General features: G+C 49.8%; 1 protein-coding gene across 1 annotated transcript in view; it reads left to right on the top strand.

Annotated features, from left to right (window-relative positions):
* Positions 1-17912, top strand: part of LOC146042172 (phospholipase A2 inhibitor NAI-like) — a 30206-nt gene that overhangs the window by 2836 nt on the left and 9458 nt on the right. Inside the window, exons 2-4 of the mRNA XM_083162097.1 lie at positions 11379-11498; positions 13004-13153; positions 16225-16365. Of these exons, the coding sequence (XP_083018223.1) occupies positions 11379-11498; positions 13004-13153; positions 16225-16365 (411 nt within the window). The remainder of the gene's footprint in view (positions 1-11378; positions 11499-13003; positions 13154-16224; positions 16366-17912) is intronic.

Below are 17912 nucleotides of genomic sequence, written 5' to 3'. Positions count from 1 at the left end.
CGATTAAGTCGTGTTAGGAAGAGTAAAACTTTATATCTGTATAGGGTGAAATTAAAGCATTATGGTCATGGCCAGTGGTCAGGACATGTTAGAGGTGTAGTGTCCTGTATAGAGTGTAATAGATGTATTATGGCCAGTGGTCAGGACTTGTCGGGGGTGTAGTGTCCTATGTCTGTATAGGGTGTAATAGATGTATTATGGCCAGTGGTCAGGACATGTTGGGGGTGTAGTGTCCTGTATAGAGTGTAATAGATGTATTATGGCCAGTGGTCAGGACTTCTAGGGGGTGTAGTGTCCTATGTCTGTATAGGGTGTAATAGATGTATTATGGCCGGTGGTCAGGACATGTTGGGGTGTAGTGTCCTATGTCTGTATAGGGTTTAATAGATGTATTATGGCCAGCGGTCAGAACATGTTGGGGTGTAGTGTCCCATGTCTGTATAGGGTGTAATAGATGTATTATGGTCAGTGGTCAGGACATGTTGGGGTGTAGTGTCCTATGTATGTATAGGGTGTAATAGATGTATTATGGCCAGTGGTCAGGTCATGTTGGGGGTGCAGTGTCCTATGTCTGTATGGGGTGTAATAGATGTATTATGGTCAGCGGTCAGGGCATGTTGGGGTTGTAGTGTCCTATGTCTGTATAGGGTGTAATAGATGTATTATGGCCAGTGGTCAGGTCATGTTGGGGTGTAGTGTCCTATGTCTGTATAGGGTGTAATAGATGTATTATGGCCAGTGGTCAGGTCATGTTGGGGTTTAGTGTCCTATGTCTGTATAGGGTGTAATAGATGTATTATGGCCGGTGGTCAGGACATGTTGGGGTGTAGTGTCCTATGTCTGTATAGGGTGTAATAGATGTATTATAGCCAGTGGTCAGGACATGTTGGGGTGTAGTGTTCTATGTCTGTATAGGATGTATTATGGCCAGCGGTCAGGGCATGTTGGGGTGCAGTGTCCTGTGTCTGTATAGGGTGTAATAGATGTATTATGGTCAGTGGTCAGGACATGTTGGGGTGTAGTGTCTTATGTCTGTATAGGGTGTAATAGATGTATTATGGCCAGTGGTCAGGACATGTTGGGGTGTAGTGTCCTATGTCTGTATAAGGTGTAATAGATATATTATGGCCGGCGGTCAGGACATGTTGGGGTGCAGTGTCCTATGTCTGTATAGGGTGTAAAAGATGTATTATGGGGGGGGGTGCCGGACGCGGTCCCGACAGTCGGGATCCTGGCAGTCGGGATCCCGACAGTCATTTACCCGACATCGGGATCCCGACTGTCAAAACGCAGACAGACGGATGCCCGACGGCCACCCGCTATTTTCCCTCGTGGGAATAGGTGGCGAGCGTATCGAGCCACCGTGCCCACAGCGTGGCGAGCACAGCAAACCCGCAAGGGGCCTTGTTGCGCTCACCATGCTGTCTGAGTCCGGGCAGTCGGGATCCCGACGTCGGGCAAATGACTGTCGGGATCCCGACTGTCGGAACACTGTACCACACCCTTATGGGGCTGCAGTGTCTTTTGTGTGTATAGAATGAACGTACTGGGTAGCTTTCAGTTTGCCATGTGTCGTGTATAATTCCAGGGGTGCCCCATGTGTGCTGTATAATTCCAGGGGTGCCCCATGTGTGCTGTATAATTCCAGGGGTAACCCATGTGTGCTGTATAAGTCCTGGGGTGCTGCTATGTGTGCTTTGGAAATACCATGGGTGCCCCATATGTGCCATATCAGTTCAGGGGAGCTTGCTTGTTTCTTGTTACTGCAAGGGTACTCTTAAGGTGGCCATACACACACAGATTTATCTTCAGATCTGTCTGGTTGGAACAAAAACCTGGTTATGGATGAGAGCAAATGACAGTTGACCATTTGCTTGGAATTGCTGGAAAACTGACAAACTGTCACTCATCCATAACCATGTTTTTGTTTCAACCAGCCAGATCTGAAGATAAATCTTACTAGTGTATGGGCACCTTTACGTGAGCCATATCAGACAAGTGCTGCTGCCATATGTGCCGTATTATTCCAGGGGTGCCACCATGTCAGCCGTATAATTCCAGGGTTGCTGCCATGTATGTTGTTTAATTCCAGGGGTGCCCCTAGTGTGTCATATCAGTCAAGGGGCACGATTTTCTAAGTAAAAATGCTGTAAAACTCCCATTTTCTGTTTTACCACATTTTCAAATGTATTAAGACCCGGCCACTGCATTTTCCCTGGCCAAGGTATCGCCACCCAAAGGCCTATGGGCTTCTTATCACCGCCCGCCGCAACCTGCCGACCCTGCCGCAGACCATACTCCCCGGCCAGCATATCTCCGCACATACCCGTCAAACTCCTCCTCCCCCTAGCAACACAGCCGGAGGTCCTTCTGGCTGCAGGGGGGAGGAGGCGGTGCCCAGGACACCTGCTTCCCGTCCAGGGAGAAGAGCTGAAGAGGGAGAGCCCAGGGATGTGACGGAGACACCCCCGCATACCACATCACAGGTATCTAAGTGTGCAGTATCAGTCCAGGGGTGCTGCTAAGTGTGCAGTATCTGTCTAGTGGTGCTCCTAAGAGTGCAGTATCTGTCCAGGGGTGCTGCTAAGTGTGCAGTATCAGTCCAGGGGTGATGCTAAGTGTGCAGTATTAGTCCAGGGGTGCTGCTAAGTGTGCAGTATCAGTCCAGGGGTGCTGCTAAGTGTGCAGTATCAGTCCAGGGGTGCTGCAAAGTGGGCAGTATTAGTCCAGGGGTGCTGCTAAGTGTTCAGTATCTGTCCAGAGGTGCAGCTAAGAGTGCAGTTTCTGTCCAGGGGTGCTGCTAAGTGTGCAGTATCAGTCCAGGGGTGCTGCTAAGAGTGCAGTATCTGTCCAGGGGTGCTGCTAAGTGTGCGGTATCAGTCCAGGGGTGCTGCTAAGTGTGCAGTATCAGTCCAGGGGTGCTGCTAAGTGTGCAGTATCAGTCCAGGGGTGCTGCTAAGTGTGCAGTATCTGTCCAGTGGTGCTGCTAAGTGTGCAGTATTAGTCCAGGGGTGCTGCTAAGTGTGCAGTATCTGTCCAGTGGTGCTGCTAAGTGTGCAGTATCTGTCCAGGGGTGCCACTAAGTGTGCTTTTTCAGTCATGGGGTGCTGCTAAGTGTGCAGTATCATCCAGAGGTGCAGCTAAGAGTGCAATTTCTGTCCAGGGGTGCTGCTAAGTGTGCAGTATCAGTCCAGGGGTGCTGCTAAGTGTGCAGTATCTGTCCAGTGGTGCTGCTTAGTGTGCAGTTTCTGTCCAGGGGTGCTGCTAAGTGTGCAGTATCAGTCCAGGGGTGCTGCTATGAGTGCAGTATCTGTCCAGGGGTGCTGCTAAGTGTGCGGTATCAGTCCAGGGGTGCTGCTAAGTGTGCAGTATTAGTCATGGGGTGCTTCTAAGTGTGCAGTATCAGTCCAGGGGTGCTGCTAAGTGTGCAGTATCAGTCTAGGGGTGCTGCTAAGTGTGCAGTATCTGTCCAGTGGTGCTGCTTAGTGTGCAGTTTCTGTCCAGTGGTGCTGCTAAGTGTGCAGTATCAGTCCAGGGGTGCTGCTAAGAGTGCAGTATCTGTCCAGGGGTGCTGCTAAGTGTGCGGTATCAGTCCAGGGGTGCTGCTAAGTGTGCAGTATCTGTCCAGGGGTGCCACTAAGTGTGCTTTTTCAGTCCAGGGGTGCTGCGAAGTGTGCAGTATCATCCAGAGGTGCAGCTACGAGTGCAATTTCTGTCCAGGGGTGCTGCTAAGTGTGCAGTATCAGTCCAGGGGTGATGCTAAGTGTGCAGTATCTGTCCAGTGGTGCTGCTTAGTGTGCAGTTTCTGTCCAGGGGTGCTGCTAAGTGTGCAGTATCAGTCCAGGGGTGCTGCTAAGTGTGCAGTATCTGTCCAGTGGTGCTGCTAAGTGTGCAGTATTAGTCCAGGGGTGCTGCTAAGTGTGCAGTGTCTGTCCAGTGGTGCTGCTAAGTGCGCAGTATCTGTCCAGGGGTGCCACTAAGTGTGCTTTTTCAGTCCAGGGGTGCTGCGAAGTGTGCAGTATCATCCAGAGGTGCAGCTAACAGTGCAATTTCTGTCCAGGGGTGCTGCTAAGTGTGCAGTATCAGTCCAGGGGTGCTGCTAAGTGTGCAGTATCATCCAGAGGTGCAGCTAAGAGTGCAGTATCTGTCCAGAGGAGCTGCTAAGTGTGCCATATCAGTCCAGTGTTTGTGACACCCACTTGTGTCGCTTATCTTAGTCATCCAGTTACCTCTTTTGGCCTAAAAACAATATTGTGAGGTGTGTGGTGTGAGGTGTTCAGAATAGACTGGAAATTAGTGGAGATGAATGTTATTGAGGTTAATATTTCTGTAGGAACAAAAAAAAAAAACACGTGCTTTTAGCTGTTTTTATGATTTAAAAAAAAATACAGATCCAAAACCAAGAGATCCAGTTCCAAAAGGGATACGGTTAATGGGTCAACCTTAAGATGGTCAACAGTCATTAGGTCGACACCGTTGGGTCGACATACTGGAAGGTCGACAGGGGTCTAAGTCGACATGGGACAAGTTCGACAGGTGTCTAGGTCGACACATGTGTTAGGTCGACATATGTTAAGTCGACAGTCAAAAGGTTGACATAGAGATTTTCACAGATTTTTTGAGCCGACATGTGCCGACAGGCTGTATTTCATGCCCTACCATCCACTAGGGCGTGTTGGGAGAAGAAAATAGTGTGCCCAGCGCAGCGAGGCACCAAGCCCGAAGCATGGCGATTGCAACGAGCCATGCAAGGGGATGTGGTGCACTTAAAAGTGTGTCCATGTCAACTGTGTCTACATTCAGGTAAAAAACCTGTGAAAACCCCCATGTCGACCTTTTGACTGTCGACCTAACCCATGTCAACCTAACGCATGTGTCTGTCAACCTTGTTCCATGTGGACCTAGACACCTGTCGACCTTGAGCCATGTCGACCTAGACTCCGGTAAACCTTCCAGTATGTCGACCCAATGGTGTCGACCTAATGACTGTCAATTATCATTTGGTCGACCCAATGATCCCATTCCGATCCAAAACCAGAACACACAAAGTGTCCGGTGCACACCCATATATTGGATCAGTTACCACGTTCCAAGTCTTCTTCCCTGGTGACCTCAGGTGACCCTTTGTACACATACCAGACACGCAGCAATGGACACTTCCAAGCGTGGGATGAGGGTAAAGGTTCATCGTCCCTCTGAGGGAGACGAGCACATTGCTGTCATGATTATCATTCTCTATCTGCTACAAATAGTAACTGACACCTCATTTTAAATTAATTTTGACTTCATACCAACCACGCATAAGAGTTGTCCTATGTAAATATTCACAATTACTGCTGCATCTAGCATTAATAATCATTACTATGCATGCAATACTTGGCAGGATTTGTCACATGTAATACAGTATATGATGCAGTAACTATACAGTCCCCATGCCCACAATACTAAACCCCGTTACCACCAAACGCCCCCCAAATAAAGGGGTCCCCCCTCCAGAACACCCGAGACCAAGGCTAAAGCCCAAGGCTATCCCCTACTCCCCTGAGCTGTGGGTGCAGAGATGATAGTCCATTTGTGTACATTATAGTATTTTACAGTGGAACCAGCGGTTTCGGCAAGCCTCCCCCACATGCTGAGGCCTGAAGAACCACAAGTGTCAGAATGCATGGTATTAAGGGTCACACTGGCACCTGAAGTCCTCCTGTAAAATAACTTTTTATAAAAGATAAGTCACATGCACTGTAGATAAGACAAGTTTAATACACCACCTGGCCTTGGTGCAGCACAGTCCACTTGTCCAGTAGAATCTCTGTAATAAAAAAAGAACATACTCACCCGTCTCCTTGAGTTATGTCCTCTTCAGTCCATGTAGACATCCGAGGTCTTAAAACAAAATAAATAAGAATCGCAGACCCAGCTGACATAGGTCCTAATTCAGACTTGATCGCAAAGCACATTTTTTCTCAAATGGACTAATACCATGTGCACTGCAGGTGGGACAGATGTAACATGTGCAGAGAGTGTTATATACACCCCCTGTCTGCCGGGACCCAAGACAAAAGTACCTACAGTCCCCCCCTGATGGTGGGCCTGCATACTGGCTTTACTATAAGAGCCTACCATCATTTTTTGGGACACTTCTTGATAATATTAAATATTGAGGCAGATGTATTAAGCCTGAGGTGAAGTTGTAGGTGATAATGCACAAGCTAACCAACTCCTAACTGACATTTTTCAAACATAGCTGATAGGCTGTTGTGTTATCTCCACTTTATCTCTTCACCAGGCTTAATACATCTGCCCTATTCTTTTTTACTGTCTTAGTTTAATGGTTATATGTTGTGTACTGTTACTGTCTGGTGTAATATTAACAGTTTATATTGTGATGTACCATTGACCAATATATGCTCCTCACTAGTGCTTTACTTCTGTGCTTTTTACAATTTGAATTACTGCTTACCTGTATGCAGAAACCACTTCAAGGCATAGACCTACTGAAACTTCTAATAAGTTGTGGTGTTACCCTTAGCAACCAATCAGATTCATGAGCCAATCACGTTGTTCCACATAATAGCTCTTTCTTGATTGGCTGTGCTCCTTTGAGCTTAAGCGGAGCTCCTATGTTTCCATAGAAAGTATCTGTGGGAACTTTGTGGTTTGTGGTTAACCTCAAGGTTAATAGAGTACAACGTTCTGTCATCTGGGGCTCAGACAGAAGACGTACATTATAGCTGCATTCCCACTTAGCCCATAGTATTGCCTGCTCATCATTCTGTAATGGCTTGTAAAAGGAAAAAAGCTGTATAGACGAATAGTTACAAGGTCATATATTGCATTGACACATTGGGCCATTGGTGAGCCCAGGTGCAAAAATATAATTTGGGCCCCCTTCATCACCCCAACCCAAGCTCACAATATGCAACACAGCAGTGGGTGACAGAGAAAGGCAGAGGGTGACAGGGAAATGCAGAGGGTGACAGGGAGAGGCTGGGGGAAACAAAGTGTAGCAGTGAGAGGTAGTGGGTGACAGGGAGAGGCAGAGGGTGACAGGGAGAGGTAGGGGAGGCAGAGTGTAACAGTGAGAGGTAGTGGGTGACAGGGAGAGGCAGAGGGTGACCGGGAGACAGAGTGCATTAGTGAGAGGTAGTGGGTGACAGGGAGAGGAAGAGGGTGACAGGGAGAGGTAGGGGTGTCAGAGTGTAACAGTTAGAGGTAGTGGGTGATAGGGAGAGACAGAGGGGGACAGAGAGAGGCAGAGGGTGACAGGGAGAGGCTGAGGGAGGCAGTGTATAACAGTGAGAGGTAGTGGGTGACAGGGAGAGGCAGAGGGGGACAGGGAGATACAAAGGGTGACAGAGAGAGGCTGGGGGAAACAAAGTGTAGCAGTGAGAGGTAGTGGGTGACAGGGAGAGGCAGAGGGTGACAGGGAGAGGTAGGGGAGGCAGAGTGTAACAGTGAGAGGTAGTGGGTGACAGGGAGAGGCAGAGGGTGACCGGGAGACAGAGTGTATTAGTGAGAGGTAGTGGGTGACAGGGAGGGGAAGAGGGTGACAGGGAGAGGTAGGGGTGTCAGAGTGTAACAGTTAGAGGTAGTGGGTGATAGGGAGAGACAGAGGGGGACAGAGATAGGCAGAGGGTGACAGGGAGAGGCTGAGGGAGGCAGTGTATAACAGTGAGAGGTAGTGGGTGACAGGGAGAGGCAGAGGGGGACAGGGAGAGACAAAGGGTGACAGGGAGAGGCTGGGGGAAACAAAGTGTAGCAGTGAGAGGTAGTGGGTGACAGGGAGAGGCAGAGGGTGACAGGGGGAGACAGAGTGTAATAGTGAGAGGTAGTGGGTGACAGGGAGAGGTAGAGGATGACAGGGAGAGGTAGGGGAGGCAGTGTGTTGCAGAAAAGAAAAAGTGGGTGACAGGAAGAGGGTGTCAGGGACAGCAAGGGGGCTCCTAAGTCCCCCGGTGCACGGCCCCTGCTGCACCAATGGTAGTACCACCTCTGTTCCTTGTGACCATCTCTCCCCTGCACAGGAGGCACAGGGACAGGAGGCATGCCAGCAGCTCACAGAGCAATTGCATATGGACCGCAAGGAAAATCAATATTTGAATCATTCTGCTCCTGTCCCGGACACGTTATTCCACATTACCAATGCAGTCAGCCTGCTTCCTGAGCACCCTATTGCAGATCACTAGCACTGCTGACTTTACATGCCCATCACTCTGAGTGTATCAGCGCATCTGTGTGGCTTCCCAGCACCGTGCTAGCGCCCTCCTGTGGCACTCTTCATTACCATACATCAGCGTGCTTCTGAATGCAATAGTCAAATGTCTGCTGTTCAAGTTTTCTAGGTTTTAGAAGTATTCAACCACCAGCAGGCAGACCACCAGTGCCTCTACCTAGATTTAGGAGCCCATTTCTGTCCCTACAAAGTCTATTTCAATTTGTGAAAAATACCCCGACCATGCTCTGCACATGCGCCATCACCAACATAACTGTCTCTACCACCACTGCTCATAATTTACAACTCGGGGATCGCTAATCGGAGCTCCTGGAAAGCTGCTGGTCATTGGGCTTTCTGCTTCTCTTCTCTCCGGTGCTGTAAAGTGAGCTGCCATTTTGCAGCATCACTTTACTGCACTGGGGGTCACAGGAGATGCAGGGAGCCCCAATGACTGGCAGTGGCAGCCCACAGTGGAGCACCGCTCAGCAGACTCTGGGTAGGTGGATATCTTTTTTTTTTACACTGAATATTCCCTGTACTAGGTGATTCATCGCGCCCTACGGGCGCTCTTCACACCGTCGTAAGGAGCTGCGCCCCCTTAATTTGTGAACATTTGTATATGAGAAATATGGTTAGAATTGTATGAAAGATGCCTGTATTGCAACTTGAGTTATAGGTGAAATGTGTTAAATAGAGAGTATATGATTTGGAAGGGGGTGTGTATTGTTTTGTTTAATTAAAAAGCGGTTACAGAGTAAGATGTACATTGATAGTGTAGATGGTACAGTGACATTTGTGGGTGTGGGGGGGGGGCTGTGTGTGCATGTTGTTTAGGTGTGTGTGCAATAGTATAGTAGGGTGTTTTTGAGTCAGCGGCTCCCCACTGGCGGAGGTCACGACACAGGAAAACAGGAGGCTGGGTAGTATAGGGGTGTGTGGACATAAGGGGGACTAAAGAGGAGGGTGGTAGATACTGTGCAGCTTCTTCCAGTGGGTGAGGGTCCAGTGTGGCAGTATAGGAGTACAGGATGGTGGCCCTGAGTCAGTGTCTCCTCCTACTGGGTGGGAGTTAGGGTACATGAGAGCAGGAGGCTGGGCTATGAGGCATGATAGGGGCATGTGGCCAAAACAGCGTCAGCGACTCCCCAGTGGTGGAAGTTATGGTTCAGGAGAGCAGGAAGCTGGGTAGTGATAGGGGTGTGTGAGTATACGGGGGACTAAAGAGGGCTTAGGGGTGCTGTGAATTGTGGGAGGGGCGTGGGGGGTGCCGTGAATCAAGGGAGGGAGGGGGCGCAGGTGTCCGCGAATCGCGGGTGAGGGCGGGGGTCCCCAAAGCATGGGGAGGGCGTGAATTGCGGGAGGGGGGGTTACGAATTGTGGGAGGGGGGTAATGCGGGGGGTGACGTGAATCGTGGGAGGGGGCGTGAATCGTGGGGGGGGTGAGCGGGGGGTCCGTGAATTGCGGGAGGGGGGGGCACGGGGCGAGATAAATCACCTAGTTGGTTATATATTTTTGTAGAAGGATGGTAGGATGTTGCTGTCATTCAGAATGCATTTACATAAACAGTAATAGTAGCAGTAAAAGATCTGACTTAAAACACCTAAAGTAAAACAGAACAGGTGTTATATATTATACAAAGAAATGGTTGATGATGTGTAGGTTGACGTGCACATAGTTGTCACTGTAAAAAAATTGCTACAAGAAAAAATCAACACAGAAAAGTCAACACATGTAAATGTTGACATAAGTGTGGCACTTCATTGGTCTCCATGTCGACACATGAGAATGAATATGAAAACATTCAAAAAAGAAACATAAATCTTCAAAAACTCATGTCAACCTTTTTCATTGTCGACCATAGCTGTGTCAGTGTTTTGCATGTGCCATTTAATCCTGGGGTTGCCGTGAATCGCGAGCCGGGGTGGGGGGGGAGGGAGGAGGTGAGGTGTGTCCGCGAATCACGGCAGGAGGTGTCATGGGTGGATGCCGTGAATTGCGGGAGGGGGGGCGCGGGGGGGTGTGGGTGCCGCGAATCATGGGAGGGGGGACGCGGGGGGTTGCAGTGAATCGTGGGAGGGTCGGTCACAGGGGCGTGGGGTTGCCGCAATGACAGGGGGGGCATCACGGTAGGGGGGGTCGCGGGGGGTTGGGGGTACCGCGAGGAAGGGGGGGCCTGGGGGGTTGGCACAAATCGTGGGAGGGGGGGTCGCGGGGTACCACGGATTGCAGGAGGGGGTGTGTCACGGGGTGGGGCCGCAAATCGCGGGAGTCGCCGCGAATTGGGGGGGTGTGCTGTGAATCGCGGGAGGGGGGTCGCCGGGGGGTGCCGCGAATCGCCACAAGAAAAAAATCAACACAGAAAGGTCAACACATGTATATGTTGACATAAGTGTGGCACTTCATTGGTGTCCATGTCGACACATGAGAATGAATATGAAAACATTGAAAAAGTGAAAAATAAATCTTCAAAAACTCATGTCAACCTTTTTCATTGTCGACCATAGCCATGTCAGTGTTTTGCATGTGCCTTTTAATCCTGGGGTTGCCGTGAATCGGGGGGGGGGGGGGGTGAGGGACACATTGCTCTGTTTCTGGACTTTCTTCTTAATTTATGGATTGGGTCATGTTGGGAGGTATGGAGGTGTGGGGCGCTCACCTGGTGTGACTGGTGAGTAGCTGTGTCTTTGCTGTGTAACATGGAGAGGCAGAGGGTGTCTGGCACTGTGGGCTCACTGGGCTGGTTCTCTGTCGTGTGAGTCAGTCATGTGAGTCAGAGGCTCCACCCAGCTTTACAGCTTAAGACACACTTTGAGTGACAGATGTAGCCAAATATATAAGAGATTGCTTTCTCTGCCTCGAGGTATCATGAGTATCCTTATATAGGACTTTTTGATTTATCAAGAGGTGAGTTTTCCCAACTTTTGGTATATCTGCTGTATCTTCCATTGATGTCTCTGCCGTCTCAGTTGCAGCGGCCATTCTGACTGGCCATAGCAGTTGTGGGCAAAGTATCTGGTTGGCGCCTGTATACAAATCCCAACAGCTGAGCCATAAATTGCATCTGTAGCATCACTAGCGTACCACTAAGAACCAGGAACTACATTAACTTTTAGTTATTGTCTGTATGGTATGTATGATCCCTCCTCTGTCTTTCTTCTTCAGGTTATTCTCTGACATGTGTAGAATGTACATCACAGAATGATGAAATATGTAACGGATCATCAGTGACTTGTCCGTCCGGGAGCGACTCCTGCATTTTATCCTACGGAGTTACAACACTGGGTATGTGGGACGTGCTGAGGAGAAAACAAATAATGGGCCAGATTCTCTGAGCTTCAAAAGTGATCAAATGGAGAGTGATAAACAGCCAGCCAATCAGCTCCTCCCTTCCATGTCACAGACTCTGTTTGAAAAATGTGAGGTAGGAGCTGATTGGTTGGTTGGTTATCACTCTCAATTTTATCACTTTTGAAGCTTAGAGAATCTGGCCCACTATCTGTTGGAGGATAAGGGGTTATTCCATACGACCACTTACTGATAGCATGGGGGTTGCAGGGGGTGGCGACAACCAATGGGCAGCGAGGCGGCGTGGCCGACAGATGGCAGGCCTGGCTGCTGGCGGGGTCTGGCGTTTCTATCACCAGCCCCCCGCAAGCACTTGAGGCGCTCCATCTGCAATCATTACACCCCATATCCTCTTTTTTTGGCCGGTACAGTACCGTTTGTTTTTGTTTGTTTTTTTATGGCCTTCTCCATTGTAAGTATAGGAATTCAGAATTTGTACCGGTTTTTGCTCTTCCGATGTTAGTGGGTACGTCACCCTTGTCAGTCATATGGTGACCTATGAATCTCATGCCGCCTGAGTCTACCACACTTTTTCAGATATGATAAATTTGCACCAACCATTGAATTCCCTCCTAAGAGGCCGATTCGTGAACGCTCGTAGCGATCCAAATTCGTCCCCAGCCCGGATGGTCGGGGTTGCGTACGACCATTTCTATGCATGCGCAAGTTCCGGCATCTAACGGCCTTGGTGATCATTCCGTTTCGCTCATTGTGGTCAAGGAGGGCCAGGGTGGATGGTGGCGGAAACGGGGCTGGAGCAGGGGAACGGCCAGCGGGTGCCGGAAACGGGGCTGGAGCAGGGGAACGGCCAGCGGGTGCCGGATGGGGTTCCGACAGTCGGGATCCCGACAGTCATTTACCCGTCGTCGGGATCCCAACTGTTAAAACGCTGACAGACGGGTTCCCGACGACCACCGGCTATTCTCCCTCGTGGGGGGTGAGCGTAGCGAGCCACCGTACCCGCAGCATGAGGAGCGCAGCAAGCCCGCAAGGGGCTTTGTTGCACTCGCAATGCTGTCTGAGTCCGGCCAGTCGAGATCCCGACGTCGGGCTAATGACTGTCGGGATCCCGACTGTCGGAACCTTATACCACACCCACTGCCAGCGCGTTACGGGCGTCCTCATTAAAATGCTAGGCGTACCCCGGGGAATGCAGGTAGAACAATGCCTGCCGGGGGGGGGGGGGTGGGCTCTCTCCTCGGTAGACTCAGGTGGAAATAAAAGTCAGTTCAGACTGACTGTCATTTCCAAAGGGGAAAGAAATCATTCGATGGTCGGAAACCATTGAATGAAGGGCGAACGTTTGGCGGGAGGCGTTTCAGGGCTCGCTAAGCGGTGAACAACCAGACTTGCTGAATCAGCCCCTAAATATGGATACAGAATGAATTGCATCCTCGTTATTGGTATACGCTGTGTAACTTGTGGATGTTTTCCATTTGTAGGTGGAATGAAAGTTTCCAACATTTACATCAGACAGTGCGGAGACCGTAGGTTGTGTTCTAGATCTGGAAGTATGAGCGTTCCCGATGGTAGGCTGAAGACCAGCACCACCTGCTGTGACACCGATAACTGCACCCCTCCCAGGCCTGTCCGTAAGTTACACCGTCTCTGCTGTATCCAGAGGACAGAACCTCAGTGATACAGGGTACTCTCAGTTACAGGGTACTGTGCTGCCCAGCAGGTTCCTAGATTATCTCTATGGACAGGAGCAAGATTCTGAGGTTCATTTATTATTAATCCCATCTTTATTTAACATTCTGTACTGTAATGCATTGGGGATACAGATGAAATAAAATTGCAACTCATTTCCTATTCATGTACACGACAGAAACGACACACCGTACCTCTCAACTTTTGCTAGCGGTGGAGAGAAATTATTGGGCATGACCTGTTTCCGCTGCTGTCGGAGCATGTCCAGAGTTCTGCGCCCCCCACTAAGCAGAGCAGCTAGAGAGATAGAGAGAAGCGCCATGAACTTCCTCCCACCACAGGACACTGCTGCCCACGGGTGGGACAGAGACACAGTCCTAAAAAAAGGGACTCTCCCACCAAAATCAAGACAGTTGGGAGGCATGTAACCGCGGGAGGCTCCAGAGGGAGGGCAGCCGCATAGTTCAAACTAAAATAGGGGTGGCACACAAACTACCACCTACTGCCATTCCAAACTGACTCAATGGCAGTGGGTGTGGCTTCCCTATTTGAATTATGGGCTGTGCTGCTCCCACCCCTGGATCTGCCACTGTATGTATCTCACATTATCACAATGCTCTAAGGTCCTAATTTATGTCTGTATGCGCATCCTTTTTTTTTTTTGTATTCAAGCAATACTAGATAATGTGGGATTAATATTTTTATATATATACTCTAAAGGGTATATTCAATGCTCTGATAGCAAGCTATGATGGCGAGCAGTGCCAATAGCTCGCTGTCAATATTCAGCTGCCCCAACCTGCCCTCAAATGTCGTTTTCACCTCACTGGTTCTTTTCAGCAAGGTGGAACCGGCGAGTGCGGCCATCAAAATGATGGGGCTCGCCACAAAATGCAGCCGGCTCTCTATATTTGCGGTGAACCTCGCAATTTAAGGGAATCCTCGCCATCCTCTGACGCTGAGGATTTCCCTGGAAAGCTGAATACAGCGTGCAGCCAGCGAGGGGGTATGACGGCGAGGATGGTTTGGTTTTCGGCGATCCTCTCCAAAAACAAGCCATCCTCGCCGCACAAACCCCCTCACCGGTGAAATTAAATATCACCCTAAGTATGTAAGCACATATGAGCAGTATGCACTCTCTCTGCTCCCTCCCTCTTACTCCTTAGCAGGACCACACAGTAACCCTGGGCAGGATGCTCTAACATTCGCGCCCGCCCTTCACCGCACATCGCTGACATAATTATCGCATATGCTGTAACATATGCGATAATTATGGCAAAGGACAGCTCTTGAGTTGAGAGCTGTCCTTTGCGGTGACCCGGCGATGAGCGGCGGGTCCCGGCGGCTCCCTCTCTTACCCGGCCTGGATGCTGCTGCTGCTGCTCCGGGCAGCCTCTCCTCCTCCTCCCTGCACCCGGAAGATGATTTTCAGTGCAGGGAGGAGGAGTTTGCAGGTCCGGACACTGGTGAGGGTGGGCCGGCGGGGGTCTGTGCGGGGCGGCGGTGGTCCGTACGGGGTGGCGATGGGTCGCAGTAGAAGCCCATAGGCTTCGTTGCGGTAACCCGGCAGGGGATCTTTAGAGCATCCCACAATTCTGTAAAAACCCAGATAACGGGGTTTTTACCGCATTTTTAGTTTAGAGAATCCCGCCCCCTGTCCTGTGCCGGCAGCTTAGGCCATAGCTGTGACTGGGAGCGGCATTCAGCAACAACACTGAGCATGGCTGCTCTTTCTAGACACATGGGCGGACATTTACTAAGATGGGAGTTCTGTTCCACATGCATACCTCCCAACTGTCCCATTTTTGGGGGGCCAACAGTGTCCTGTGGTGGGGCGGGAAGTAGGGAGTCCCCCTGCCCAGCGCTGATGCAGCGATGAATAGACACTATGCGCGTACGCACAGCATCTATTCCCGGAGACAAAGGGCTGGGGGCAGTGAAAATGGGGGCGTGTCCACGTGGGAGCAGTGCAAGCACAGACCACGCCCCCTGTCTGCTCGGCCTTGCCTCCTAATTTTGGGCACTCGCCTTCACCTAGCACGGGGTTCTTCCTGACTTGCAAGTTGAGAAGGATTCTTGAGTGCATTTCGGAGTTCGGCATTGATGCAGCCGTTCTTGAAAGCAACGGGGGCTGTTCTTGCAAGGGGGAGTGGTCTATGATTATGGAACTCCTGCAAAGCCACGCCTCCATTTGTGCTGATGTGGGGGATGGTCAGCATTCTGTGAGCTGCTGGCCATGCCCTCTGCCCCTCTGTCTCCCACAATGTCCATTTAACATTGCTCTGTTGTGCAAAGCAGTAATTAATTGGGTGGACTTCGATCTACCCCCACCCACCGTGGGAGCTGCCAGCTGCTGATGGGATGTGGGACAGTCCCAAAAAAAGGGACTGTACTGCAAAAATCACTAGATAAATCGAGATTGACATTGACAGACAGATAGACGACGTGACTGAGTCCCCCCAGTGCCACCTCAGTGTCATGGACACACCCCTCTGATGTTATTGGAGGATATTGGAAGGTATAATACAAGGCAGCTACAAATATTCAGCCTATCCCTTCTCGAGAAATTAGTGACATCACAGAGTACAAAGGGCCTCCTACTCTCTGATGTCACTGATTCAGGTGCATTGATAGTCTGCAGTATTATGTATTAGTGAAATAATGGATCCCTGCCAATGTTGAACTGTAAACCTTTGAGTGCCAAGTGAATTTGACAATATAGGTGTGAATTGCCAGGAAAAAGTTTTGTATTCATTATAATGACCTGTAATGTCACCTTATAAAGGAAATATCTTTTTTACACAACATTTTTTACTTGAATTTATATAACAAATGTGAGGGACGCTGGGATTTTTAGCTGATATTTTGCGCATTTCTCACAGAGATGTTGGAGCTCAAAGGGTTAAAAGTGCTTCCCATGTTTCTATCTCTGGACTGTAATCCTAATGATAGTGTATGCTTTATTCCTTATCTCTTTTGGTAAACATGTATCTATTGTACTCTTCATTGTTAGTTTCCGAAGATATGAATGGTAAAAATGGTGTCACCTGCAAAGGCTGCTTCTCCCCACATTCGAACACATGCAAAGCCGAAGTTTTCATGGATTGCACTGGAAATGAGACGATGTGCGTGACCCAGCTCACTAATACAACAGGTATAATTGTCCGCTATTGTGTAACGTCAGTAATAACAATACACAGATCACTAATACAACAGGTACAATTGTCCGCTATTGTCTAACGTCAGTAATAACAATACACAGATCACTAATACAACAGGTACAATTGTCCGCTATTGTCTAACGTCAGTAATAACAATACACAGATCACTAATACAACAGGTACAATTGTCCACGATTGTGTAACGTCAATAATAACAATACCCAGCTCACTAATACAACAGGTACAATTGTCCGTGATTGTGTAACGTCAATAATAATAATAATAATACACAGCTCACTAATACAACAGGTACAATTGTCCGATATTGTGTAACGTCAGTAATAATAATATGTGGTGGCCGGTGCTCGAAGGGAACGGGTTCCCCTTACCTTGCTACGTCAGGGGCGACTCAGGTTCATCCGCTCTTCTGTTTTCCGGTGGACGGGAGAGGGACACTTCAATGAATAGGGACAACGTTCTGCGGTACAACTCGGATTTATTATGAGATAAAGGTAGCCTGTGCCCACTGACCCTCCCGGCACAGCAGCACTTGGGGTTTAAGGCACGTTAACAAGTAACAACAGTTATGGATGTGAACTGATGCTATTAGGGTTTACTGAATAGAACCATAAGGGGTGACAACCTAATCTCACCACGTATGAGCCCACTAGGGCCTACAGTCTCCACGTGTTCGGGGTACCGTGACGGCATCCTGGGTCAAACACCCCCGCTTTAAGATTACTACTGGGTCGATTAGTCGACATGGCACCCTTAACACTGAAGGCTACCTTTGACATATTCACACATTAAACCGTACAAGGTACACCACAACAATAATTATAACAGCAAGTAATAATCAGATAACTGGTGCACCAAACTAGGATCTTAACTATAGCCCTGAGGTGACGTCACCTTGCATGGGGTTCAGTCCCGGTTAACCTGTGCACAGGGGTTTAGGAAACGGCTGTCCATAAGAGTCATCCAGCACTAGCAATGAACTGCGTTGGGCCTGCGTCTTCCTGCTGGGCAGTAGCACGTGGGACAAGTGACCCACTAATCCAGGAGGGTCAACAATCAATGTATGGCGGTGCAGTACTTCAGCTAAGTCACAAGGTGGCGGTAGCTCCCCACTAATAGAGCAAGGTAGCTGTTAGGGAAGTGTGAGCCGACTGAGTCCCAGCTCGACTTTAGGAACCCCCTCCTCTGCTTAGGGGGTGGACTGTCTGTCGGTGGAGTGTACCCTGACGCGGGCACAGGCGGGTAGTCGGGGTGGCTACCCGGCAGGTCAGGGTCTGTGCACAAAGGAGTGATGGGGGTCACTGCCCCTGAGATCAGGTGCTGGGCACAAGTGAGATGTGGGTTGGCAGGTAACTGGGGCGGCAGGCTATGGGGCCAGGCGTTGGGCACTGGTGGGCAGGGGTGGCTGCCTGGCAGGACGTGGATACCTGTATACCGCTCTCTGGTGCAGGCTCCCGCCCATCGCGCTCAGCTTTGCGGGGGTGGCGTCCTCTCCTTCAGGGTGACCGCACACCAGTGTGGG

This window comes from Crinia signifera, chromosome 19, assembly GCF_055691185.1.
Source record: "Crinia signifera chromosome 19, ASM5569118v1, whole genome shotgun sequence".
Classification (NCBI taxonomy): Eukaryota; Metazoa; Chordata; class Amphibia; order Anura; family Myobatrachidae; genus Crinia; species Crinia signifera.
This window is presented reverse-complemented; position numbering and strand designations above follow the sequence as displayed.